The sequence below is a fragment of the Hemibagrus wyckioides genome, linkage group LG02, assembly GCF_019097595.1.
Source record: "Hemibagrus wyckioides isolate EC202008001 linkage group LG02, SWU_Hwy_1.0, whole genome shotgun sequence".
NCBI classification, from domain to species: domain Eukaryota; kingdom Metazoa; phylum Chordata; class Actinopteri; order Siluriformes; family Bagridae; genus Hemibagrus; species Hemibagrus wyckioides.
The window spans coordinates 11,081,919-11,109,694 of NC_080711.1; the positions used below are offsets into that span (position 1 = coordinate 11,081,919).

At 37.2% G+C, this 27,776-nt stretch overlaps 1 protein-coding gene across 2 annotated transcripts; it reads left to right on the forward strand.

Moving 5' to 3' along the window:
* The first annotated feature begins 988 nt into the window (after window positions 1-988).
* On the forward strand, window positions 989-25,834 carry gid4 (GID complex subunit 4 homolog). Of its 2 annotated transcripts, XM_058419063.1 has the most exons (11): window positions 989-1,343; window positions 3,371-3,430; window positions 3,718-3,825; window positions 5,634-5,735; window positions 6,994-7,124; window positions 8,548-8,607; window positions 9,399-9,407; window positions 23,578-23,705; window positions 23,802-23,909; window positions 24,172-24,289; window positions 24,489-25,834. In XM_058419063.1, exons 1-11 carry the CDS (start codon window positions 1,155-1,157, stop codon window positions 25,102-25,104), a joined length of 1,629 nt encoding a protein of 542 aa, XP_058275046.1. In that variant the 5' UTR covers window positions 989-1,154; the 3' UTR covers window positions 25,105-25,834. The 2 variants fall into 2 exon arrangements, with proteins under 2 accessions (XP_058275046.1, XP_058275039.1); XM_058419056.1 differs by lacking the exons at window positions 989-1,343; window positions 3,371-3,430; window positions 3,718-3,825; ... (2 more) ...; window positions 8,548-8,607; window positions 9,399-9,407 and adding exons at window positions 22,540-22,675; window positions 22,784-22,864; window positions 22,957-23,035; window positions 23,243-23,426 and having other exon boundaries at window positions 23,515-23,705.
* Window positions 25,835-27,776: the final 1,942 nt, after the last annotated feature.

Below are 27,776 nucleotides of genomic sequence, written 5' to 3' on the forward strand. Positions count from 1 at the left end.
TGTGGAGGAACTTGACTGGCCTGCACAAAGTCCTGACCTCAACCTAATAGAACACCTTTGGGATAAATTAGAGTGGAGACTGCGAGCCAGACTAAAACTGTGATGTCTGCCTTTACATGTACATGAATTTAATATGGAGTTGGCCCACCCTTTGCAGCTATAACAGCTTCAAATCTTCTGGGAATGCTTTCCACAATGTTTAGGAGTGTGTTTATGGGAGTTTTTGACCATTCCTCTAAAAGCGCATTTGTGAGGTCAGGCACTGATGTTGGACGAGAAGGCCTGGCTCGCAGTCTCTGCTCTAATTCATCCCAAAGGTGTTTTATCAGGTCGAGGTCAGGACTCTGTGAAGTTCCTCCACATCCATGTCTTTATGGACCTTGCTTTGTGCACTGGTGTAAAGCATTTAACGTTTCCAGAAACTAGACAGAAACTTAAAGAAACGATTTCAGAACATGTTGGAACAGGAAGGGATCTTCCCCAAACTGTTCCCACAAAGTTAGGAGCATGAAATTGTCCAAAATGTCTTGGGATGCTGAAGCATTAAGAGTTCCTTTCACTGGAACTAAACCCGACCCCTGAAATACAACACCTGAATTCAGTGATTTAGAGGGGTGTCCCAAAACTTTTGGCAATATAGTGTATTTAATATACTCATAGAAAACGGTTTTATTTCCAAAGTAACACACAGGTGGCGTCGAACTTTAGACCATGAAGGAATGTTAGAGGAACGTTCCCAGAAGATTAGTTTGTAGTTATTAAAATAATTCCTAAGTTGCTTAACGTTCCAGGAAAAGCCTTTACTTTACTTCATTAATACAATCCTTTTAATAATCATATCTGTGCTCTCTGTACTTCCCTCAAACTACACCTCCCAGCGCACTGCTACCCAAACAGCGAATCAGCGTTGCGTTACTCCAGCACGTGACACTTCTCCAACCAATCAGGAGAAGTGTTGGTTTTTAACGACCCCATTCCTTCATAGATGCCGAACGACCGAAGGCGCGTCTGTCAGGAGCGGAGCCGAGCTCTCTGAATTAACCCCCCACACCGCCCCATGGGTCACTTTCCCATATCTTGTTGAATTCGATTCGTGACTCCGAGTCGGGGTTCACCCCGCCGAAGCGATCAAAAAACAAACAAACAAAAAAAACATGCCGGTCCGTACCGAGCGCTGTCCCGCTTCAGCAGCGGCCTGCGTGTCCTCGGCCTCTCTCGTTCCGCCGCCCCCGATCAACACACAGCAGCCCGGTGTGGCCACTTCGCTCCTCTACAGCGGCTCTCAGTTCCGCGGCCACCAGAAGAGCAAAGGCAACTCTTACGACGTCGATGTGGTTCTCCAGGTAACTGTGGCCACGGTTTTTTACTTCGCATGTCCTCTAACCTGGTTTGCTTCGCACGGGTTATCTGGCTAGTTTCATTTCGTAACGCAGGTAGTTTATAGTTTAGCGCGCCACTTGTTAGCAGCAGACATCTGGCATTTCTGTTATTGAGCTAGCGCGTTTCGGTAACCGCTGGTCAACTTAACCGTTGACGCTAGTTAGCTGACTTAACACATTAGAGCACAGTGAGATAGCTAACGCTACGTGTTGTGATCCAGTCACCGAGCTGTGTGTCATAAGACAGACACGCTTTCTGACCTGTATGGACATGAAACAGGTCAGACGTTATCGTTACTTCATTAAACATGGCCGATTTGACACGCGTCGTGTTTTAGACTCGTTATCGCTTTGGCTCACATTTGTGCTTCATGTCGAAAGTGTGAAATTGTGCCAAGTAACTGCGTGATTAGTGCCTTAGGCTTCATTCACACTGCAGGCAGAAGTGATTCGGATTAAATACTCTTTCATCATGTAGCACAGGTCCTGTTTTTTTCCCCCTCATGATGTGCAAACACGCACAGATTTCTGATTTGGCCCGTGATTATGACTACATGGATACTGCAGATAAAAGTCACTGGAATTCCCAATAGGTTTATTCACATGAGGCAGATTTTACTCATCAACAACTAAAAAATGGCAGCAATTTGGACCTAGTATTAAAATCCAGTACAGATCTCTTATATGTAGCAAGATAACCTCAGCATGAATGCAACCTTTATGTTTCAACAAGTCTGTTTTGATTTCAGTGTCAACTTCAAGCCCGCATCCATGTTATTTTTGTTTACGTTGCCAGGCCACACACAATGACAGAGCAGTTCTTTTGTAAATTTGTTTTTTTTTAGTTTACTTATACACTGATCAGACATAACAGTGTGACCACTGAGAGGTGAAGTGAATAATACTGTAAGATTATCTCCTCATCATGGCACCTGTTAGTGGGTGGGATATATTAGGCAGCAAGTCAACATTTTGTCCTCAAAGTTGATGTGTTAGAAACAGGAAAAATGGGCAAGACTAAGGATTTGAGCGAGTTTGACGAAGGGCCAAATTGTGATGGCTAGACCACTGGATTAGAGCATCTCCAAAACTGCAGCTCTTGTGGGGTGTTCCCGGTCTGCAGTGGTCAGTATCTATCAAAAGTGGTCCAAGGAAGGAACAGTGGTGAACCGGCGACAGGGTCATGGACGGCTAAGGCTTATTGATGCACATTGGGAGAGAAGGCTGGCCCGTGTGATCCGATCCAACAGGCGAGCTACTGTTGCTCAAATTGCTGAAGAATTTACTAGTTCTGATAGAAAGGTGTCAGAATACACAGTGCATGATGGGTCAGGGCTGTTTTAGCAGCAAACGGTGGACCAACACAATATTAGGCTTGTGGTCATAATGTTATGCCTGGTCAGTGTATATATAAAATCTTAAATATCTAAAACCACATGAACTAAAGCCTAAAGAAGCAAAAGATGTCACCTACTGTACGCTATGTACTCTGCCATCTAGCGTATGAATTTGAGGGTATTTTAGGGTAGTATCGTCTCAAAAGGAATATTAAGAATTTTACTTATACTGGAAGTATAAGCTGTTTCCCTGTCAATTATAAATGACCTCAAATGTGACTCTGCTGACTTTAGCAGAGTATGGTGATTTTTTTTTTTAAATGATGACAAATAAATCACACTATGTGGATTAATATAAAAAACATTTGTAAGATTGGCTAAAAGGTTTTCTTATCCAGTGTCAGCACCTGGTAGACCTGCCCCTCTTCTGCTACATAAGCAAAGGTGCGATTGTTAAGTGCATGAAGTGTAATTGTTTGTGCTGTGAAGCAGTGATATTTCTGGCCATAACTGATGTAATTTTATGAATGTGGGTTAGACTGAAAGTAGATATAAGTCACATGGAAATAATCTTGGGAACAGCATGGACGATTTTCTTCAGTGCATTGTGATTTTCGCTATAAATCCCCCTTTCCCCCCTCCTCTTCTTTGTAGCATGTAACGATGGAGGACTCGTACCTGTGCGGATATCTCAAGATCAAGGGGCTGACTGAGGTGAGGCGACATTCACATCCTAATGAATGTGAGTTAAGGTCTGCTTTTCTAAACATGGCCTTCATGTATTTGGGTTTCATTCATTTCCTGCTGTGGCCCACAAATCTACCGTGCATGGATTATATTTTCAGACTCTTAAGCATGAGAGATGTTGGATGCTGCTATTCAGTATGAGGAAACTCAGAGTTTTGGGGAGACAGAGTGTATCTTATGTTCAGCCATATGGAAACATTAGGTATAAGGGTTTTGAGTCTGTGAGTTAAGCTCTGTTTATTTTCTCTGTGTAGGAATATCCCACCCTGACTACGTTCTTTGCTGGGGAGATCATCAGTCAGAAACGGCCCTTTCTAACCCGGAAGTGGGACGCCGATGAGGATGTTGACCGCAAGCACTGGGTAATGAATCTAAAAAATTTTTTTGAAGAGTCACAAAATGTGGCTGTGTTTTAAACAGTAGTTCTTCCAGTCTACTGTAGCCTGAGACTGCTACAAGTGCTTTACATTGTTTTCTCCTGCTATTTGTTTTCTTTGGCTCCAACACATTAGATTACTAGATAACTTAATCTTTAGAGAAAGCGCTCATATTGATTTAGAAACATGTCTCAAAAGCTTATTCACTTATACCGAGTGAGATCAAAACACTGGACACATCTAATAATACCAACATTGTGCAGTGACTACAACCATCTAAACTGTTGTAGGTGGTACATTCTTAACAGTATTGCTGATTAATGTTTACACAGGCTTTTTGTTTGAAAAAACAAACATTATTTTTAACAACTGATTGTGACTATGGCCAAAAAAAAGGTACGATGTGGGAATGTGCGAATCCAATTGTGGGAATTTAATTTATATTTATTTAGCACGCGATGCAGTTGCACCGTTTGAACACCAGAGGTCCCATTCTGCACAACACATAGAGTTAAAATACAGTGTCCCAAAAGTCCTTGCCCCAAAAGACATTCCCTACGTGATCGCTATTAGTTTAGAGTCTTTTCCACTCATGAGATTAATACCTCTGCTGTTATGAATGTAACTGTATTTTGAACGCCTTCCTCTGTGCTGTATATTTTCATAGTGAACAATAGAGTTCTTGTGTCAAAGGCATTCTTAAAAATTAAGGAAGCATTTTTCTCATTTTCTCATACGCTTATGCTATATGGTTGTGTAACCATATAGATACACTATACCTTATATGGTTATGCAACCAGGTTTTAACAGTTTCGTTCAACACCGGCCCACAGTGCTGTGATCTCCACTGCCCAAGATAAAGGTCATGACACTCAGGCATTTTAGCCAACTTTGGCACTCTGTTTGGCATTTAGGCCAAGTAATGCTTCAGGCGCTGCTTTTTTATTTTTTAGTGAATCATTGTACCTGGGGCAGAGACTTCAATGCAATCAAATTTTATGGAGAAATTATTTATGTATTTATTATTTAAAAGATTGAATAGACAGTGAGTCTGTTACATTTTGTTTACACTATTAAACTCTAAACTCTGTATACACACACAAACACGCACAGGTATTTGTTTTGATTTTGCATTGTTTATGATATAGAAACGTAAGTCTTTTCAGTCATTTTTTAAAAAATGTTCTGTTTATATAATCAGTGTTTATACACAAACATCAGCTGTTATCATAAATATCATGAGAATATCTTCAAATATGTATTTCTTATTAATCTAATCTAGTATGTCCACTGTAATAAGTATCGACTGTAAAGAATACTCCACTGTTCTTCAACCTTAATTCCTGTCCACTGCATGTGTAGCACATGTGACATTACCGTGCATCACAATTTCAGACCTTTCCTGAGAAACAGCAGAAAACCACTTTAGCTATAACGATAAGGGTGTACTTTGTTACTTGCTGTTCTGCCGAAACTGGAAGAAACCGAGACACTTCTGTATTTGTCTGTGTGGGTAACATAAGCACAAAGTGTTCCTTCTGAAAAAGTCCCATTTATGATTGCCTCTGCTGGAAGAGTATATATTAAAATGTTTGGAGATATAATTGCCCCAACACCTCTGTTATGAGTGATATGATTGAGCAGGTCTTTATCGTTCTTTTGTCTGTATTGTCAGAGAAACTTGTGCATACACTAGATATGAATTCGATGAGAGGTTGAAAATCTCTGGAGTGTCCCTTTCATTATGGACTGAAAACATTTTATTGTGTCTGATTTGCTTTGTGCTTTCACAGGGCAAGTTTCAGGCGTTTTATCAGTATGCAAAAAGCTTTAACTCGGATGACTTTGACTACGAAGAACTCAAGAACAGCGACTTTGTCTTCATGCGATGGAAGGTATGTTATTTTTGGATTGTTGTAGGGCTTGTGTTGTGAGTATACACAAATAAACTAATAAATTCGACTGAGTATCGAATGATGTCACAGGAGTAGTGGTGTTGAAATGAATTGAATTTCCCAGAATTGAGAGTCTCACTCACGGTCCTATATTTGTATTCAAGGAACAATATGTGTATTTTGAAAATTCTTACACTTCTCTAGCAGACAGAGATAGCTACATTTTCCTAGCGGATGTTTGTATCTGCATTTGTGAGTTGCCGGTTTAATGAATCCTCCTGTATGTCACTCTGGATACGGGCATCTTCCAAATGGTGTCGTTTCACAATTACATGGAAATGAGCTACATTAAAACCCGGTTAAATAATCAGTCGTTTCAAAACTTCAGTTCTTTTGCCGATAGCAAATCATGTTCCTCTTGTGGGTGACAAGCGCTCTTGATGAACATGATTGAAGCATTATGCGTCACTGTCGAGTTTTGGGAGAGACGGCATGTGCAGCCATGGCTCACTCACCTTACTCATTCATTTATTTCACATTTTTAGCCCTTGTTTGTTTAGTCATTGGAAATTATATTTAATAGTAATCATTTGTTTAGCATTAGATCTCAAACCAATAAGAAACCTGTTAATAACAAACTCAACAAATCTACACTGTTTATAAATGAAACACACTTCCTTGAGAAGAATCTCCCACACGTGATTCCTTTACAACAGGGCTTTTAATCATATCCTAATGGATTGTCTGCTACTACTCAATGCTTTTAATCAGAAAAGACATATTAAGAAATCTACCGAAATGTCCTACTAGGACAAATCCTAGACTTATTAAATATGAAAGTGAAGGACCTTTATATGTCTGTACTGTTGACGCTGTTGAAAAGTTAATACTGTATTGTCATTAATACTGGCATGGCTAGTATCAATAAAAGAATAATAAATATTAAATAAATAATAAATATATATATATATTATGCAAGTGCATTATTATATAATTTTGAGACAAGGTCCTTTCTTCCCCGCTTTTTTCTTCTGTAAATGTGTCTTGCTTCTGGTGTGTGCATGGGTGATAGAACGACTGTGTGATTAGTCACAGCAAATAAGCGTGAGTAATAGTGAGTAATGCAATGGAGTGCTATGGCAAATGCAGTTTGAGGCACAGAGAAACAAATTTCGATCCTTAATATCATTCCTTGTGCACCTCTTACAAAGGAGGCTGATTTTGTATTCTTAAAATTCTCTCCCTCTCTCGAGTGCAGGAGCAGTTTCTTGTCCCCGACCACACAATCAAAGACATCAGCGGCGCTTCCTTTGCTGGTTTCTACTACATCTGCTTCCAGAAGTCCACAGCCACCATCGAGGGTTTCTACTACCACAGAAGCTCTGAATGGTACACTTTTCCTCTCGACTAGAATGCCTATTTATTTAAAGACTTTTAGCTCATCATACACACACCATGCCCGGTTTAGCCGCTGTAACGAGGCTGTTTCCTTTATGGGATCAATACCGTAGCTATTTTTAATTCATAGAGGCGCCAAAGCTTCTAATTGAATTGCTAATTTCAGATGTTCCCAGACACGAAGATGCAGAAGCGTTAAGATGATTTCAAGCGTTATCTCTATCTACCCCATGTGTAGTGCATGCATAATAATCATGAGCTGTGCTTCACTGTGCACAGATTATAACCCTCCCTAAGCTTTCCTTACATGTGAGTTAAGTCAACAGGGTTTCTGTGCAGGTAAATATTTGAATCTGTGCTGATTATGTACTGTAAGATGCAGAAGATAAAGGAATATGATATTTCTAGATCAAAATCTGTGATTTCTTTTTAAGCAATGACAATTGTTGTTTCCTAGTTTGTAAAAATCAGCTGGTCATGATGATATAAAGCATGACAATGAAACGATCAGCGTTTGAGCAATGCACAAGCTCACACACCTCTCTCCATTAGTAACATAAATAGAAAAACACACACACACACTTAACCTACTTAACGGAGATTTTAGACTAATGGTACTTTTAGTCTCTGAAGATGTGTTTTTAAGAGACTACAATGCACTTTCTCTATCACCAACCAAACGGAGAGCAAATCTACGAGGTGATACATTCACGGCCACTGGTAGGCTGCCTGAATCTATAGTCTGGGCTGGAAAGAAATCAGCCCCAGCCTCGCTCCTCCATACAATTATTTGTTTATTTATTTAACAACTATTGATGTGAACAGTGCACATATCACACCCTGCACTGCACCCCGCTCCCTCCGTTCCTCTAGCACTGCTTGACCGGTCCCACCATCTGTCAGAGTACGCATCAAGACTCTCTTCTGTTTTGGCACCCGGTTCATGGAATTATCTTCCCATAAATTTCCGAACATCTGAATCAGTGGTTGCCTTCAAATTATGCCTAAAGACCCGCCTCTTCCTGAAATGCTTAAGCAAGCACTTAAAGGCTTAAAATTGTCTGTATGCATTTCTTGCTCTATTACTTCTCATCAGAGTTTTCAGACTGATGCAACTTGGTGAACCATTATTAATGTATTCATTGATGGAGTCTTCTAATGCACTTCTGTAAGTCGCTCTAGATAATGCTGTAAATGCAAATGATGATGCTGTTGCAATTTAGTTTACTTCATGATGTTTGATAAAAGCAAATAAGCTGATGTAGATGCCAAAAATAAACCACTTTATCACCGAAAGCCTTTTCATACCAGCTGACCAGCTACTTTCTTTACTTCAGTTGTCCATTCTTGTTTTTGTTTTGTTTTTTTCCTCATCCATGGACATGATCTCCATGTGTGTGTTTTTTCTTTGCAGGTACCAGTCGCTAAACCTCACTCATGTTCCTGAACACAGCGCGCCCATCTACGAGTTCCGGTGACACTAAAGCCCTCTCATGACCGGAAGAGGGTGAAACTTTGGACAGAGATAAATAACAAAAACACTGGTCTCAAGGAAACGATGCAGAACTGCCTAAACATGCCAAGTACTCAGTCATTTTCTCTCACAACGGAGCGGATGACAAAGACGGACATGCGGACGAAAGAAGTCTTCGAAGGCCATAAGAAGATCATTTTGATGGATTGTAGGATTTACAACAGTGTATTTTTGTTTGTTTGTTTTGGTTTGTTCATTTTTTTTTTTTCTCCAATCATTACTTTCATTTTGCCTCCAGGTTTTTAAAAGCCTCCTTCTGCCATCTTAATTATTTTAACATTTTAGCCTGTTTTCTGAAATGAAAATTTCTCTTATTTTTCTTTTCCACAGAGAGGTTTAACATTTGTAGGTGTTTTTTTTTTTTTTTCTTTTTTTTTTTTTCTTTCCAACAGATCCAACTGGATCATAAGGCCAGACAACTAGATTACTATACGTGTATAGCCAGATTCTTTCCAATCAGACTGTGTATAAAAAGCACCAAGATGTCTTTGAGAGAGAGAGATGAGGTTTAAAGTGTACATCATTACTACACCCCTGAGCGACTTGGGCATCGGAGTCTGTGTTTTCCGAGGTGGGAAGAACATGTGAAGCGTCTCCACGGATCAGAACGGAGAGGTCCTTTAGCTTGTTAGAGAGATTGAATATAATTCTATATTTTCTAACGAATCGGAGTCAGATGTTTTGGACAGAGATATTTTATATCCCATATTGCTAGTCCTAAGCTGCTTTAGTGTGAGCAGGTTTGTGTGTGTGTGTGTGTGTGTGTGTGTGTGTGTGTGTGTGTGTGTGTGTGTGTGTTTGCGCGCGTCAGGGATGAGCAGCTTTTGAGAAAAGCTAACCGACAATATTTTCTCCATTTTTGCTATGCAACATAAAAATCTTAACTCTCCACACATCTCCCATATATATTATTTACAAACGTACCACAGGTAGCATTTTTCACATAACTAATCACAACCAAAAGAGTATTGCTCAGTAAGCACTTTGATGATAATTGGCGTATCAGATCAGACGGATGGGATGTTTTCTATTCCTGAATGGATTGTGCAAACGGACGGCAACAGCCTGATGAAAGATCAACGAAAGATTTCTCTGAAATGGCTTTCAGGAAATTTCTGGAAAGACATATATATATATATATATATATATATATAATATTACTAGCTATAACTATAAGGTAATATGTTCTGTTCTTTGAGCTGCAAAAAAGGAGTTAAAGCTTACTTCAGAGACATTTGAAGTGGTAAAGGAAGGTGTGAACAGAAACATTTGTGTGGTAAGAACTAAACACTTGTTGCAGATAACTACAGCTCAGTCCTTTTAAGCTTTAGTCAAACCCTTTTGCCTTAAATATCAGCTGTTTGTATGTTATGGTTTTGAAAGTGTAGGAATGATTTTTGGACAGGAAGACCGTTTCAGATGGGGATTATTTGTGACTTTACAGCCAAAACAACCTCCAAATCTTTACTGCAGGACATTAATACTAATTGATTGTAGTGAAAAAAAAAAACATGGGCATGTTGCTTCCAGGCTTTTGTTTAGTGTTGAATTGTGTAAATAGGTCGATTGCTGAAAGAGATCTATTCGCACACGGTGTGATTAGTCACACTCTTAACACTCTACATGCCCCATTTGTGTTTGAATTGCCCCCTCTTTTCTTTCTTTTTTTTTTTTTTGAACAGAGAAGCATCTGGGATCTGAGCAGAATAAACAGTAGATCTTGGCTTGTATACATTTAATCACAGTTTTATATTAATACACCACTTCCCTCTCTTTCCTCTAACTATATTCCTTCAGATACAAAAGAAAATGCACACTTATTCATAATCAGCGCACGGAGATCACTGTATCACTCATAACCGAGGAGCTTCTGATTGAGAGAGCTGCACGTGTTCGGCTACAAGCCTTTTAAGACTGTTTTATAAAAAAAGATACATGCAGGAGTTGTAAAGTGGAAAAGTTGACCCGAGAGTGGTGTATATAATAAAAGTTTGTGATGTAAATGACCTGCTTCCTTATAAACAGACTTTTAATTGCTATATATAAAGTAATATGAGACATTAAAAGCTGTGCGAAGACGGAAGTGACACCTGCTCGAGACTTGTGTGCTTGGATTTTTCAGCCACCACTGAGGACTTCTACATGGAGAAAGCTTTGGAACATGACCCAGGATAAGAGTTTTAAGTGCAGTGCAAACGGATGAGCTTTGTTTAATTTGCATTGAAATAAAAGGTACTGTTCAAAAAACTTATTTCCTCGCCTTCTTCTGGGAAATCTATAGGCCATAGTTGTGCAAAAAACCCTGGAGTGTTCTGTGTGATTACTGGTAGTACACTGTAATTAGGATGATTTATGCATCTCATATATAAATAATATCATGTATAAGAAATCATATAAAATAATTAGTACCAACAACAGCAAAAGATCACACCAAGGCTCATCCCAGCCAGCCGAAAACCAGAGTTTGAGGCTATAGTGGCCATAAAATAAAAAAGACGATTATTCCAGTCTTCCTGTATCAGTGAGCCTGTGCCCACTATAACCAGTTCTTTCTGTTCTTGTAGCCCATCTGCCTGAAGGTTTGTTATGCATTCTGTGATGCTTTTCTACTCACCACAGTTGTTATGTGAGTTATCACCTGCAGAACAGCCCCAGCTTTCTGTTCTGGGCTGACAAGTGGAACCTGATGTTGTCTTTTACTCTTCTAGCCCATCTGCCTCAAGTTTCAGTGTGTTGCGCATGCTGAGAGGCTTCTCTGCTCATCACAATTGAGTGCTTAATCTGATATACTGTAGTCTTTCTGTCAGCTTGAACCGGTCTGGCCATTCTCTGTTGAATCCTCATCAACAAGGTGCTCTCAACATCTGCACAACTCCTGCTCACTGGATGTTTTCTCTTTATTGCACATTTCTGAGTAGAAACACTAGAGACTGTTGTGTGTGGAAATCCAAGCAGATCAGCAGTCATTCAATCTAGCCTCTCTGACACCAACAAGCACGCCACGATTAAGCTCAGAGATGACCTTTTGTGAAAATTTGTGGACCGTGTATTTGCAGAAATGAAAAGAACAAATGCAGTTAAAACGGCTATAAATGCTATAAAACCCCTCCATGTTGAAAAGGCTAAATGATGGTTATATGCATGAATGTGTGGTCTAAAGGGAGTCTTGTCACAATATTGTTCTGTGTTTTTCTTAATACAACTGGTTTAGCACATATTTTTTTGATAAGTAGGTATTTAGCAAATAAAAGCACCCACTCACAAAACTAGAGCGCCATGGTGATATCTTGATTATTTTGTACCTGTAGAATGAGTGTGAATGTATACCTTTAAAACAATTTAAAGGAGCTCTTACTTTTAATTGTTTGTGTATGTGTGTGTGTGTGTGTGTATATGTGTGTGTGTGTATTTAAATTTGGTCTGCATCTCTGCTCTGTCCATACATATGATAGTACAGCTGAATTTTCTTTACTAACAAACCCCAAATAATCGACATGGGATTTTTTTCCAGCAGTTTTGACAGGAATTTATGTTGACCACTAGATAGAGCTGTTGTGGTTTAATTTACATTCCAGGCCTTGTTACGCTTGTAACATACAATTGATTTATCTACATAAAACCTACATAACTACATGAATGTTTATGAATATGTATGAATATGTATATGTGTGTATAAGCGCCAACCTTAATAAATCATACTCATGAATTTAAAAATGTATGTAAAATATACATTTAATTTATTTATTTATTTTATTTTATTTTATTTTATTTTATTTATTTATTTATTTATTTATTTATTTCTTTATTTATTTATTTATTTATTTTTAAATAAGGACATTGCTCAAGGCTGCCAGTCAAAAATATCTGAACATCTTATATAAACATTTTTGGTCCAAATTCAAGAATTTAGGTTAAAGGTTAATACTCTAGCATTATCTATCAAAGTGCTTGTTTTATTGTTTGTTTTATTTTGTTCTGGATTACTCTTAATAGGCACTTTTGGAAAAACAGTGTATATTGTTACTACTGTTGAGAACAACACTGTGCAGTATAACCATTAAGACAAACACAGGCTTCAGAGTTTTACCGTAACTGCTTCACCAAACCAAACCGATGCACTTTCCTTTAACAAAGCACTCATTCAGAGTGGAAGTAGGATCTGAAAATGAACAATGAAGAAGTCCTTAAATATGATTCATTATTTGTCTTTGTGTCACTGTATTGTTCTGACTGACAGTGCTGCAATGCTAAAAATATAGCACTGCGATTCTGGGAAAACTGTATTTCCTGTCTCTGATGATAGAAATGAAACAGAAGCTTATATGAACTTGAACTTGATTTGATGGAACTCATGTTTATATTGGTAGAAGCTGCAATAGCAATAAAAATCCACATGATTAAAAAGCTTTAATGGGCTTTATACGTGTCAGGATTTTATTGACCAAAGGTTGTGTTGTGATATGAATTGTTTTTATTATAGCTGTAAAACAATTAGCACACGTTTCCCTGATTTGAATCCTTATGGATGAAACCCTTATGACTTAAACATATGAACAAAAAGTATAATTTGGTAATGAAGAAAATATTTTTAGATACTATATTAAAAAAACAAAAACAAAAACAAAAAACTAAAAACACTCACCGATCACATTATTAGGAACACTATACTAATACTGGGTAGGGCCTCCCTTTTGAGCTTTAATATTTCATGGCATGGATTCAAAACATTACCGTGAGATTCTGGTCCATGTTGACTAGATTACATTGCACAATTTCCGTAGATGTTTCAGGGGCATTTTCATGCAGTGAATTTCTATTCTACCACACGCTAAAGGCGTTCTACTGGACTCATATCCGGTGAATGGGAAGGTCACTGAAGAACACTGAACTCATTGTCATGCTCATGAAACCAGTTTGAGACGTTTGTGACATGGTGTTTTATCACACTGCAAATAGCCGTTAGAAGATTGTAAATTCTAGTAATGAAGGGATGTACATGATCAGCAAGAGTACTCAAATAGCCTATGGCATTCAATTGGTGGCTGAATTGTATTAATGAACCCAAAGAATTACAGTAAAGCATAAATATATACACCATATATTTATCATATATTTATAACATTATGACCACCTGCCTAATATTGTGTTTGTCCCCCTTCTGCTGCCAAAACAGCCCTGACCCATCGAGGCGTGGACTCCACTAGATCCCTGAAGGTGTGCTGTGGTATCTGGCACCAAGATGTTAGCAGCAGATCCTTTAAGGTCTGTATGTTTCGAGGTCCTCTGTGGGCCCCACCTTGCAACTTACAGGACTTAAAGGATACTTACAAGACTTGAAAGACTTAAAGGATACTTCTGATAGATACTGACCACTGCAGACCGGGAACACCCCACAAGAGCTGCAGTTTTGGAGATGCTCTAATCCAGTGGTCTAGCCATCACAATTTGGCCCTTCGTCAAACTCGCTCAAATCCTTACACTTGCCCATTTTTCCTGCTTCTAACATCAACTTTGAGGACAAAATGTTCACCTGCTGCCTAATATATCCCACCTACTAGGTGCCATGATGAGGAGATAATCAGTGTTACTCACTTCACCTCTCAGTGCTCATAATGTTATGGCTGATCAGTGTATGTTAAGGTTACATAACAAATAAATCCAGTTCTATAGCAAAAATGCTGAAAAAATGCTCTTGGTATCATTATAAAGGACCAAGTAGAACTCAGCCAAATAGAATTTATGATGAAGTTAAAGGAGCTTCCTAAACTTCTCCATTCATCCTAAATGTCTCCATTCCAATCATGCTCAAACAAGTTCTTTCAAACATCTCTGTTCCTACACATCACACAAAACACCTCTGCTAAAAAAATAAAAAAAGCATAAGTAAAATAAAAAAAATAAAAATTAGTAATCAAGACCTCTTTGGTAATAATTCAGCTTGTTATGTTTGGAGAAAGAAGGGTGACACATAAGCAGCTTATACAGAAATGTCATTGAACGCTTCACTGAAAGAAACATGAAGGAAGCAATGGACCGAGACGTACCGAGATTTTAATCTCATCTGTCAAGAAACTGATTTTGCAGATAAGGTGGACATTTAAACCAGACAACTTCCCTAAACATACAGCCAAAATAACCCAAGATGGCCTGGCATGGCCTAAACAATCTCCTCACTTGAATCCCATTGCAAATTTATGGAAGATTTTGAAATTGAGAATCCATCAGAGACACTTAAAACCTCTGAGGAAAAACAATGAGCAATGAATTTCTTCTTACCATAAACATGTAGATGCTGTAACTGTCAACAGTAATTGTGCAACAATGTACTAATGTTGGTTATTTATGGTGTACAAATACTTTTTCCCATATATCAAATGAATTTTTAAAAACATTGTTAAGAATAAATGACTTTTTGTTCTTATTTATAAATACCTACAAAGACTTTATTTATGCAAATTTAAAGTAGATATATTCAGTGGATGTGTACTAAAAACAAAAATACTGTATGCCAAATTATAAAGGTTTTCTGCTTTGCATAATAACTAACTAACTAACTAACTAAATAAATAAAATATAATAATAATAATAATAATAATAATAATAATAATAATAATAATAATAATAATAATAATAATAATCTATTATGTCAGCTATACCTCAGAGAGACCTTGGACACAGTTGGATGATGTTTAGACTGCTAAATAAATAAAATATAATAACAATAATAATAACAATAATAATAATAATAATAATAATAATAATAATAATAATAATCTATTATGTCAGCTATATGTCAGAGAGACCTTGGACACAGTTGGATGATGTTTAGACTGCTAAATAAATATAATAATAATAATAATAATAATAATAATAATAATAATAATAATAATAATAATAATAATAATAATAATAATAATAATAATCTATTATGTCGGCTATACCTCAGAGAGACCTTGGACACATTTGGATGATGTTTAGACTGCTTTCAATCTAATCAGTTAACACACAACAACAAAACATGACAGGATCTGGATGTAGGTACGCACTGGGTTGCACACACATCTGTATGACGAAAGGGAGGTCATACTCATGGAAAATAGTGATAACAAATACTGATAATGTCAGGAGGAAAAATTTCTTAGTGGTTTTTGTCAGCCCTGGAGCTCAACACAAACTAGTGAGTCACATGAGGCATAGAATTACTCAAATAATAATGATGAAAATAATGAAATACAAATTTTTCCACTAATGCAAATTGTACTGTATCGAGACGTCTCAGTGAAACTCTACTGATGAACCAATTTCTAATAAATATAATTGGATCTTCTGTGACATAAAATGGCAGTCAAGCTGCTAATAGAGAGGCCAGTCATGGTGAAATGAATATTAACTATAGCAGACAAATAATTCTTAATAATTAAAAATAAATCCAGTTATAACACCTCCAGTGATTTTATATTGTACGCATTCACAATAGTTACAAAGTTAAATTAATATTTAACATAATATGTAAATAGTATAATTGACTAAATTGTTACACACTTTCTTCATGGGCATGTAAATGATTAATTGCGATGCTCATTATGTTAAGGATTATTGTATTATCACTAAATGTTAGCCAGTATAATCTCTGTCTATTATCTCTGTGGTTCCTGCATTGCACACATCATTCCAGAGCATACTGGATTTCTAACCACCTTTTTTTTTACCTGGCACGTCCCCATAACCACAGACACACCAACTGTTGCCAAGTGGTTTCATAAAAGGAACTGAGCATGAGAGGAGGCATGTCAACAATTAAGTCAAGCAGTAGAACAATTTGCAGACAGACACTGATAAGAAACTATACCTGGTTAAGCAGGTGATTGGGCAAGGGCCATTCCATGGCATCCAGTGAATCAACAATGTACCTATAAGGTACAACTGCCATGTTTTTACCACATATAACCAAGCCTGTGCCTGTTTGCTGATCTGGCCATTTGCCAGTTGCACATTTTTGAGTGTCGCCAAGCTCTTTGGTTTCTCTGGTTTGTCTATCCACTTCCTGACACACATGGTATGTGCCTAGTTTCTAGGGCTTTTTTTTGTGTAACTAATTCAAAATAGGTCCCAGTGAAATGAAATCGTAAACATTTCTAACATATCCCTATTTATTCCTTTGTACTCTATTGAACAAGTCCTTGGCTGTTGAAAAACCTTTGCCTGGCAATGTACACTCACACACACACACACACACAGAAAAATTTATATACACTCACTGTTATTTAATCAGCCAGTCAAGTGGCAGTGGTGCAATCATGCAGATGTAAGATCAAGAGCTTTGGTCAAAGTTAATGTTCACACATCAGATCATTGTTGGTCAAGTTAAATCAAGAGTCAAGAAACTTTTATTGACATTTCGAGCATATATTACTGATGCAGTAGTGAAATGAAACAGCGTTCCTCCAGGACCCTGGTGCTACATAAAGACAGAGCTATATAAGACAACACAGAGCTAAGGGCTGGTGTGAAATGGACAGGTTTGTGTATTTCAGAAACTGCTGATCTGCTGAGAATGTCACACAAAAATAGCCTATAGCAGGGGAGCCCAATCTTAACAAGAAAGGGCTGATGTGTGTGCAGGTTTTCATTCCAACTAAGCAGAAGCCACACCTGAGTCTATTAAAAGCCATGATCAGGTTTGGCTCCTGCTGGATTGGTATGAAAACCTGCACCCACACCAGCCCTTTATGATTAAGTTTGAACACTCCTGATCTAATTAAAAAAACATCCTGTATGCAAAGTGTCTACAGGTGTCTGAAACACCTTGTTTATAAGAGATATTGGAGGAAAATGACCAGATTGGAATGAGCTGAGTCTATAGTAACTCAAATAGGGACTCTTTACAACCATGGTGAGCAGAAATGCATCTCAGGGCTATTTAGTCATAGCGCTTATAATCACTATTGAGTGTTTATTCAAAAGAGTGCAAGACAATAGGCAGCAGAGGGTTTAGATATGTGTATAATTACCAAAAGAAAGGTGAGTTGCGTATGAGATTAGGTGTCATTATGAGATTTCCTGTTACGTAGAAATCGGATAAATTAGGTGTATCAAATTCCAGGGTTGGCTGCTCATTGATAAAGCATTACACAAGGAAGAGGTAGGGTTAGTTTAGCTTGTTCAAAGTTGCTAGTATTTTGAACACCCATAACGGGAACTGAGACTTGTAAGGTGTATTCTTGGCATGTCAAACAATAGCATGTTTGTTGTACCAAGTCTTGGCTTACAGAGAATGAAAAGATTGAGAGATTGCTGCGATGACAAAACTCTTAAATAGTTTGACAGAAATAACGACCACATCATAAACTGCATTTATTTATGAATTTCTAGTGAACCAAGACAGATTTCTCTAATCAGTGAATGTGTGCAAGGTTGGCTTGAGTCCTCAGTTTATTTAAGGGGAAGTGATTTCACCAGGGCTGTTGGACTTGACTCTCTTCTTGGAACTGAGTTTGGCATTGAGATGTTTTCTGCAGTGACTAATTTGTTTTATTGCCAGTTGTATTTGAACTTGTCTTGGTCTTGGGCGTTGGTGTTACTGAATATGAATCTTGAAAGAGAGTCTGTAAAAATAACTTTCCTTTTTGCGTTATTATTAACAAACCGCCTAATACTTGTCTTAATGTACTAATGAAGTCAATGAATTAACGTGAGGCGTTAAAAGGGAGGAAGGAAAAATAGGATGAGAATGAGTCTTAACCCGACCTTGGTTAGTCTTAGTCTTGGACTTGACTTGGACTTGACTTGAACTTGACTATAGCCCTAGTTTTTACCAACAAATGTTGTGTGTGGAGGAGAGAAATAATCTAGGTTAGAGTCTTGTGGTGTTTCAGTGCTGGTGAAAGAAAACGGGAGCTCTTACAGGAAAAGAACTAGCATTCACTTTGTGAGCATATGAAAGATGTTTAAGTGGCAGTGGCAGATATGTTCAGAGATATTTATAGATTTCCTTTTTTCTGTGGAAGTCATGCAGATTTGACTGGCAGCGACTACGTAATCTTAAACTTATCTTTAGCTTGTTCTGGTTTAAGAAAATGTGTGTACTGAGTACTAATTCCTGGATTACTTTTCGGGGGTGGGAGGGGGGATGTCAAACAATGAATTAGAGAGAATGCTATGTTGAATTCTTGATAATGTGATGCTGTTAGATTGTGTTAAGTACAGAACTGAAAAGTGTAAATAGTATGATAATGGGTAAAATGTGCTACAGAAAGGAGACCAGCACTGTGTTCACAGTGGCTCAGATTAACTGGGAGGAAACCCAAAATGTTTAATCAGATTTATTTAGGGCTTTTTGTGAAATAAATTGGTGGAAATTGGTGGCACCAATCCCCTTAACATTTTACCTGGATGAAACCCATGTGGACATGGGTAGGATATGTAAAATTCCAACACAGACAGCAACTGATCAACCCAATAACAACCTGCTGCACCACTATGCCAGTCCAAATGAAGAAATGTTAATAAAAAATTCTGTAATCACATTCACAACATTTTAATGCTTAAAATGAATAAAATGCTTTATTTAATAAGAATAAAGTTTTATTTAGTAAAAATATTTATTTAGTAAGAATACTGATTCAGTAATCTCTAAAAACCCAATGTCCACTTCTATTATTAAGCTTAAACTTAACTAACCTGAAACAATTTCAACTTTATCCTGTGCATCTTAAATGTTTTTTAAATCTATTATTTTTTGTAAAAATGTATTGAACTTTTCTGGTATCTGTGGTATCTATGTAAAACCAGAAACAAGAACCAGTTGAATAAGCATAAACAATAAGCATTTAGAGATGGTCTACGTGACCACTGTGAAAGCACTGAAGGCAAACAAAGGTGTTTCTGTAGCTAATAAAAAAGGGCGAGGTTTAGAAGCATTCATCAACATTTCCTCAACGTTTATAACCTGACAGGAATTCATGGCAAAACTTCCTTGAATCCTTTCCTGAATTCATGGGTCATGTTTTAAAGCATTGCCTAAGATCTGCTAGTGTGTGAGACACACCCGTTAGACACTTTTGCATTTTTTTTTCCCGTTAGTCTTTTCTATGGAATAATCAACTTCATTTTATTTATTTTATTTTTTTGAAGCCAAAAAAAGAAAAAAAAAACAACAGCCCAAAAAAGTAAATATTAATAAAAATAAAGTTAACCTCCAAAATCTTGTTGAAGTGTGTAAAAAACCTCATCTTAAATCACCTTAACTGTTAATATTAAAACTATAAATATTTTAAACCACACTTTAACACAATTTCTTTTATACTTGATATCGTTTATCTCAAAATCAACTGCACCAAACTAAACATTTTGAAAATCTCAGTTTCTAGACCATATGTGATCCTGAAAATCTCCTTTCTTTTCTTTTTTTTAACGATAGATTTTCCAAAATGTTGATTATTGCTGTATTTAGGTTACATTGCATACTGAAAATTGGAAATGAAGAATACTGTGCATTGTTTGCACAAACTAGGTTATAGCTTTTGTTTGTTTTCTGAGTTGTGATGTTTATTTTATGACTTTTAGAGGCCTATATCATTTCTAAGTTAGTTTATGTATAAGCATATTTCAAACATCTGTCTCATTTGTTTGTAAGATTTTTTAAAAATAAAAATAAATATATAAAAGTACATTTTGGGCTACAGGTTAAACACACACACACACACACACACACACTTTAAATTTTGTTTTTTTATAGATTATAAATATTTGTAAATTGTTTTAGACGCTTGTTGTAAAGGATGTGGATTTACTTAAATAGAATTAGTAACACAGAATGAATATATTATACTTATATTTACTTTCTCTTACTCTTGCATACACTTACTCTTTATAGTAAGTTATAGTTATAGTAACTCTTTAAAATAACTATAATAATAAAATAATTAAAATACTCCGTTGTTGTGTTAGATGATAACGGCAGCTTTGTAATTAGCCATTTATTAAATCAATTAAATCAGTTAAACCTATAATTCACCTAACTGTATAATTACACCTTAGCTATAACATATATATATATATATATATATATATATATATATATATATATATATATATATATATATATGTAAATAAAAGCCTCGAGCGACCGGAAAACTGTTAATCGAGTGCATTTAAAAAATGTATTATTTTGTATGTTTGTATATTATTATTTTTTAAAGGTTGAAGAATGAATGCTCCATGCTTTTGCTGGACGTCAACAGTTACTCAGCCGGAGGTTGTATCGCAAATGACTGCACTTTGAATATGTAGTGCATTCGACAAGGTTGATTATTGTACAGCCCAGACTAGTGCACTATAGTGTAGGCTACAAGAAGGCGTTTGGGATTGAGCCAGAGGTGCCCTGAGAGCGATGGTGAGCTGTAGTGCGGGATTTCCTTCATAGACAATGACAGCTACTGCTTTTAATTAACTCACATAGGATTGTGAAAAAATGCACTTTCACACGTCTTCACAACCTTAACCATTATCTCATTATCTGAAACTTACAAACTGTATGACATACATGTTAACTTCTTTTATAAATATTTTAAACCACACGATTTTCTATACGGTTTTTATCTCAAAATCAACCCCCAGTTAAAATAAAAAAAATAAATATCTAGAATCTCAGTTATTAGATGATATGTTTTCCTGAAAATCGATATTAAAGGTGGACTTTCCAAAATGTTGATTATTGTTGTATTTAGGTTACACTGCATACTGAAAATTGGACATGAAGAATACTCGGCATTGTTTGCATAAACTGTGTTACAGCTATTGTTTGTTGTTAGTTGTGATGTTCATTTGATGACTCCTGCATTACTGTCATTACTGTTACTAGAAAAGGTAATCAGTGATGTAAAAATGTTACACAAACGAGGAAACATTTGATTTCATTATTTTTGAAAGCATTGCTTAACATCTCTCTCTCTCTCTCTCTCTCTCTCTCTACATATAATCTGTTTTTAGAGAGTGTTTTACACAGTGAAATAGCTGTTTTTAAGTCTAACTTTAAAATACTATAATTTGGTTTTATTAGTTTTGCACATTTTCTCTACACCGATCAGCCATAACATTATGAGCACTGAGAGGTGAAGTGAATAACACCGATTATCTCCTCATCATGGCACCTGTTAGTGGGTGGGATATATTAGGCAGCAGGTGAACATTTTGTCCTCAAAATCGATGTGTTAGAAGCAGGAAAAATGGACAAGTGTAAGGATTTGAGTGATTTTGACAAGGGCCAAATTGTGATGGCTAGACGACTGGATCAAAGCATCTCCAAAGCTGCAGCTCTTGTGGGGTGTTCCCGGTCAGCAGTGGTCAGTATCTATCAAAAGTAGCCTTTAAGTCCTGCAGATCTATTGGAGTCCATGCCTCGACAGGTCAGGGCTGTTTTTACAATTACATGTAAATAAATGAATAAATATTAACAGTAAACTGCCAAAAACCTTATCTTTCTTCATTTCCCTGTTCACCCTGTAGTTCTGAGATTAATAGACATATAAACTTGTGTCGTTTATACAGTCTAATATTTTCACATGATATTAATCATAAAAACTGGGGTACATTTTAGGATGATCAGAAACAAGTTTTTTTTTTTTTCCGTTTTGTAACTTTATAACTCCTTTAATAACACATTGATCAAATTTCATTTTCATTAATTGAGCCACGCCATATAATTGAGTGAGTTTTCCACATGCAAATTTCCCTGATGATGAATACATAATTACGGTCACATATTATACAAGAAAAATTTCCTTAAGGGCGGATCAGCGGTTCCGCCTACCTGCGTCTGGCTCCACCCTCCAGAGCTTTATATACACGTGCTCATGCTGCATTTCCTCAGTCTTCCTTCACCTTTTAGAGGAATATCTGGAGGAAGCGAAAATTAAAAACAAGCCGAAAAACAGATACCGAAATGGAAGAACGCAGACTTCCTATAAGTGTTCGCCTTTTAGGCGTGATGCACAAGGAAAAGAGCAAAGTAAGGCAGAATTTACTGTGCACCTGCTGTTTCTCTTATGCACATCAGCAGAGCATTTAACCAGAAACTATTAAAGAAAATCTAAACTGATTTGTATTTTTCCTCCAGCTCTACATGACCTCCGTTCTTTGGTCAGATCAAAACGAAATCATCGTCTACAGAACCCTTGAAGAATTCAAAACATTGCATGTAAGTATTGCCTCTATAAATTAACCTTCTTTTTTTAATTTTTTGACTAAGTTTACAGATTTTTTTTTTGACATGACTTATTTGTTTTTCAGGTTCAACTTAAGAAGAAATGTACAACTTCATATTCTGGTCCTTTTCAAAGGTCAATAAGGATTGTTCCCAAGTTTAAAGGTACATATGGTCTTACTATAATACATTAAACATACAATACTTATTTTTTTTTATTTCATATAGTGCTTATTACATCAATTTAAAATATTTATATAACAAATATTACTTTAAAAAATACATACTTTTAGTTTAACGTAAAAGAATAGAAACATGTCTGATAATTGGATAATCTAATGCTGAGCCTGTATTTCACACACGTGCTTGCAGCTGAGAAAGTAAAGAGAGGCATTCAGAAGAAGAGCTACAGTAAGTCCCTGCTGAGGCTGAAGCCACTGGAAGAGTACTGCACTGCGCTGCTGAGCGCTGATCCTTCTGTCTCTCAAAGCTCAGACCTTATCCAGTTTCTGCTTCCCAGACCAGAGGATCTGAAACCAGAATTTTCCCAGAACAGGTACACACACACACACACACACCAAAAACTATTTTCAACATGTGAGAAGTGAAATGAAGTAGACTAACTGAAATATGATTTGGCACAGCATCATGGTCATGCCGTCAGACGAATCTCTGGGCAGAAGCATTAACCCAAAATCAGATGCCAGTGTAACCCAGCCATTTGTGACCCAGACGTACCGCTGTATCGCTCCCTATGAGACTAAGGACACAAAGAACCGTCCTTTCAAGGTTGAGGTGGGAGAGGCTGTGGATGTGCTGATCAAGGACCAAGCAGGTGAGTGTATTTAGATACCCTCATGCCTTATATTTCCTTTACTATTCACATGTTTGCATGCTTTCATGTCAATTCATGTAAATATTGTACTTACAGGCTGGTGGCTGGTTGAGAATGAGTCCAAATGCCTCTCCTGGTTTCCTGCTCCATACCTGGAGAATGCTGAAGCAGAAGATGAGGCTGCTGATGAAGAAGTTGGAGAAAGTAAGATATTTGATAGGATTTTAGAAAGAATATTACTGAGAACATTCCTGAGGGTTGTGAAACTGTGCATTACTGGCATCAGGCCAATTTCTAGAAATATTATAAGCCTCCAGACATAATGTTGTTATTTTAGCTCCAGGTTCACATTCAGGACAGACTTCTGTTGTCGTGACCTACTAAAGTATCTCAGGTTATGGGAAAATCATGGCAAAAAATAAATAAAAGCTTTATGTAACAATTATTCCCAATCTTCTTCCTGTAGGTACTCTATGTGTTGCCACCAAAAGTTACAAATCTACAAAAATGGACGAACTGTCTGTGGAGATTGGATCCGTGGTTGAAGTTGTACGAAAATCGGATGACGGATGGTGGTTAGTTAGGTAAGCTGTTCATCTTTGTGACTGCAAACAAAGAAGCAGATAATGCATAAACCACAGATAAACTCAGCATTTGTTATTGAATAAACAAACTCCTACATGTCAAAGTGGAAGAAAAGTGTACAGATGAATTATCTCCTTTGATTTGTGCACACGAAACTGCTCCAGATTTTAATTCTCTTGCCCTTCTCTTTTATATCAGGTACAACTGCAAGACTGGTTACATCCCTTCCATGTATCTGCAACGATATGTTAATCCACGTGTGCAAATCATTAGCGCCCAGAGGGGGTTTCAAAGCTCTACCCTAAACTTGGCTCAAATTCAGATCCCTGATAGCTCTTCTCTGATGATCCCTGGACATGAGCTGAGTCGCTCGCAAAGCAACCTCCTGCGGATTCCAGAAGACAACCTGATTCTCAGTGATAAGACCAAATCACACTCGCTGAATGTTTTAACAGATGTTCACCACAGGCCACCTACTATCAAAGTGGGTCCTGTGGAAAACATCAGGACAAGGCGCTTCAGTGGCAGCAGTGAAGAAAGCTTTAGCGACAGTGCCAGCTCCTCAAGCAGTGGGTCAGTCTGTGTGAACAGCCCCGCAGACATCCAGCGGTGTAGCACACCCCAGCCTGAACACCTGCATCCTACCACCGACAAGCTCTCACCCAGCACGTCTGATCCCTATATGTTCAAGTCTCCCAAAATTCCCCCCAGGCCTCCGGCGCAAGAGATCCTCAAACGATGCACCACTGTGACCCGTAAAAACATCTCCAAGAGCCAGATGTATTCTCCAAATGGAGACATCCACAGCCGCTGAACACAACCAAGACGTTTTCACTATTCCAGCTAGATGCGGGTCACCAAACCTGTGCAAGCGTGGATGCTTAGTTGAATGTGGCAAGCAGGATTCAGTTAAGTGTTCCAAGTAGAGGTTAGTGTACAGTGAAGGAGAGTATGTTTTTTCTTATTGAACATAGCTAATACAAAGGCTTTCTTTTGCTTCATCCATAACTCTAGGCAGATAGATTTGGAAGGGCAACTGCAATCTGTTTAATGATGAATATCATATATTCTGTTGTATACCACAGCACTAGAAACACTGATAATACACTAGGTTAAGGGTGCTTTGGTGGTTCTCCCCCTTAAAGCAGAAGATTCTTAATCTTTAGTGGATAAGAAGTGTCTAAAACCTCACAAACAACATACAAAACAAAGGTTTACCATCACAACTTGCATGTACACATCTTGTAGTCCTGGGTCCATGTTAAATATTTTTTAAGAAATTGGTAAAAAAAAACAAAAAAAAAACAACCTAAAAAGCAACCAAGTTTCAGATCTACTACTGTAAAGGTTTTACATAGAATCTTATTGGAATATTTACACAGTGAATAAAGTGTACAGTCTCTGTAATTCTAGAGATATATATTTTTCTCTTTGGTCTGTCATGAAATGTTATACCGGAATTTCAGACATTTTTTGATTTGTTCAGCCATACTGAAAACCTCTTCCATACTGGAAATCCAATGTAATGCATCATATATGCAGTATTTATTGTACTTGTTACTGTAGTGAGACATCACGTGATTGCTTTCACCATCAAGTGCATTTGTATAGAATTAAACATAAGCCTGTGTTTAATAAGAATTTATGTGAAAAGCTGAGCTCTCATTGTAAAATGAAGTGTGAGAATATATATAATCTGTTCTGTCTCTTCATCTTATTCTGCCTTAATGCTAATACGTCCTGAGTGTCAAATCTATCAAATCAAATCTTGATGTGCTGATTGTCAAATCTAACTTTATACAAAAAACAGTAGATTGTTGAAAATCCCCTATTCCTATCATTTTGGTTCTCTTCTTGTTTGTATGTATAATAAAAAAAAAAATCAATAAAATAATACACCACTATCTGTAGGTTCTTGCATTCATATCTATCTCAACTCAAATTTTATGCAGTGAACACAAGATTTTCATAATTATTTATATTAGGAAATATATAGCAAAGCAAATTAAGCCCCCCCCCCCCCAGAGAGGTCAGATATGTGTCATGGAATTCAGAATGTGGAACCCAATGCTTGGTTTGAAAGATAAAGAATGTGATTGAGCAACGCATGCTTTCGAGAAACTTGCAGAAAGATAAACAGATGCTGTGGAATTTTAAATAGTACTATTTTCTAAGTTCCATGTTGTGTAATCTTCATTCCTACTAGCTATTAAAAGTAAATATGTATTTATATCGCATCTATATACACTTTGATTAAAACTACTCAGATGCTAGTCGAGGAAAGCTGTCAGATGTCATTGTGGCTGAACTCAAAAGTGGCTTTTTACTGTCTATACCATACTTTGTCTTCTTAATTTCCTCTAAAGTTATCAACAATATACACACCGATCAGGCGTAACATTGTGTTGGCCCTCCTTTTGCTGCCAAAACAGCCCTGACCCATCATGCACTGTGTATTCTGACACCTTTCTATCAGAACCAGCATTAACTTCTTCAGCAATTTGAGCAACAGTAGCTCGTCTGTTGGATCAGATCACACGGACCAGCCTTCACTGACCACATGCATGAATGAGCCTTAGCAGCCCATGATCCTGTCGCCGGTTCACCACTGTTCTTTCCTTCGACCACTATTAATAGATACTGTCCACTGCAGACCGGGAACACCCCACAAGAGCTGCAGTTTTGGAGATGCTCTGATACTGTGGTCTAGCCATCACCATTTGGCCCTTCATCAAACTCCTTCAAATCCTTACACTTGCCCATTTTTCCTGCTTCTAACACATCAACTTTGAGGACAAAATGTTGACTTGCTGCCTAATATATCCCACCCACTAACAGGTGCCATGATGAGGAGATAATCAGTGTTATTCACTTCACCTGTCAGTGGTCATAATGTTATGCCTGGTTAGTTTATATTCCACCAAAACATGGAAATGTGTTTAAAATTGAAACCGGCAAACATAATGGCAGTCTATAATGCTGTCTAGATTAAGATGCATAAAAAAAAACAGCTTTACTTGGAGTATTTGCATTCAAATTGCATGAGTGATTAGTGAACCTAATTGGACAAAGTAGCAAACAAATTAAATTATCTTTTATATTACCTGGTGGCAAATCTTTTGCAGTTAATGACTGCCTGAAGTCTGGAACCCACAGACATCACTAGATGCTGGGTTTCTACACTAATTATGCTTCTTCAGACGTTTACTGCAGCTGTCTTCACTTCCTGTTTGGCCTTACGGTGTTTGGCCTTCAGCAAGTGAAATTCATACTTAGTTAGATTCAAGTCAAGTGACTATCTTTGCCATTGCAGAAAAAAGGTCTTAGGTGCTTTCGATGTATGTTTCAGGTCATCTACGCTATGAAAGACTGTCCTAAAGGTTTTGAAGGATGTGGCTCAATGTAAGCATGTAGTAATATAGTCCTATACACTATGCAATTACATCATCAACAAATACAAGGGAACCAGCTGTTTTAGCAGCTTAC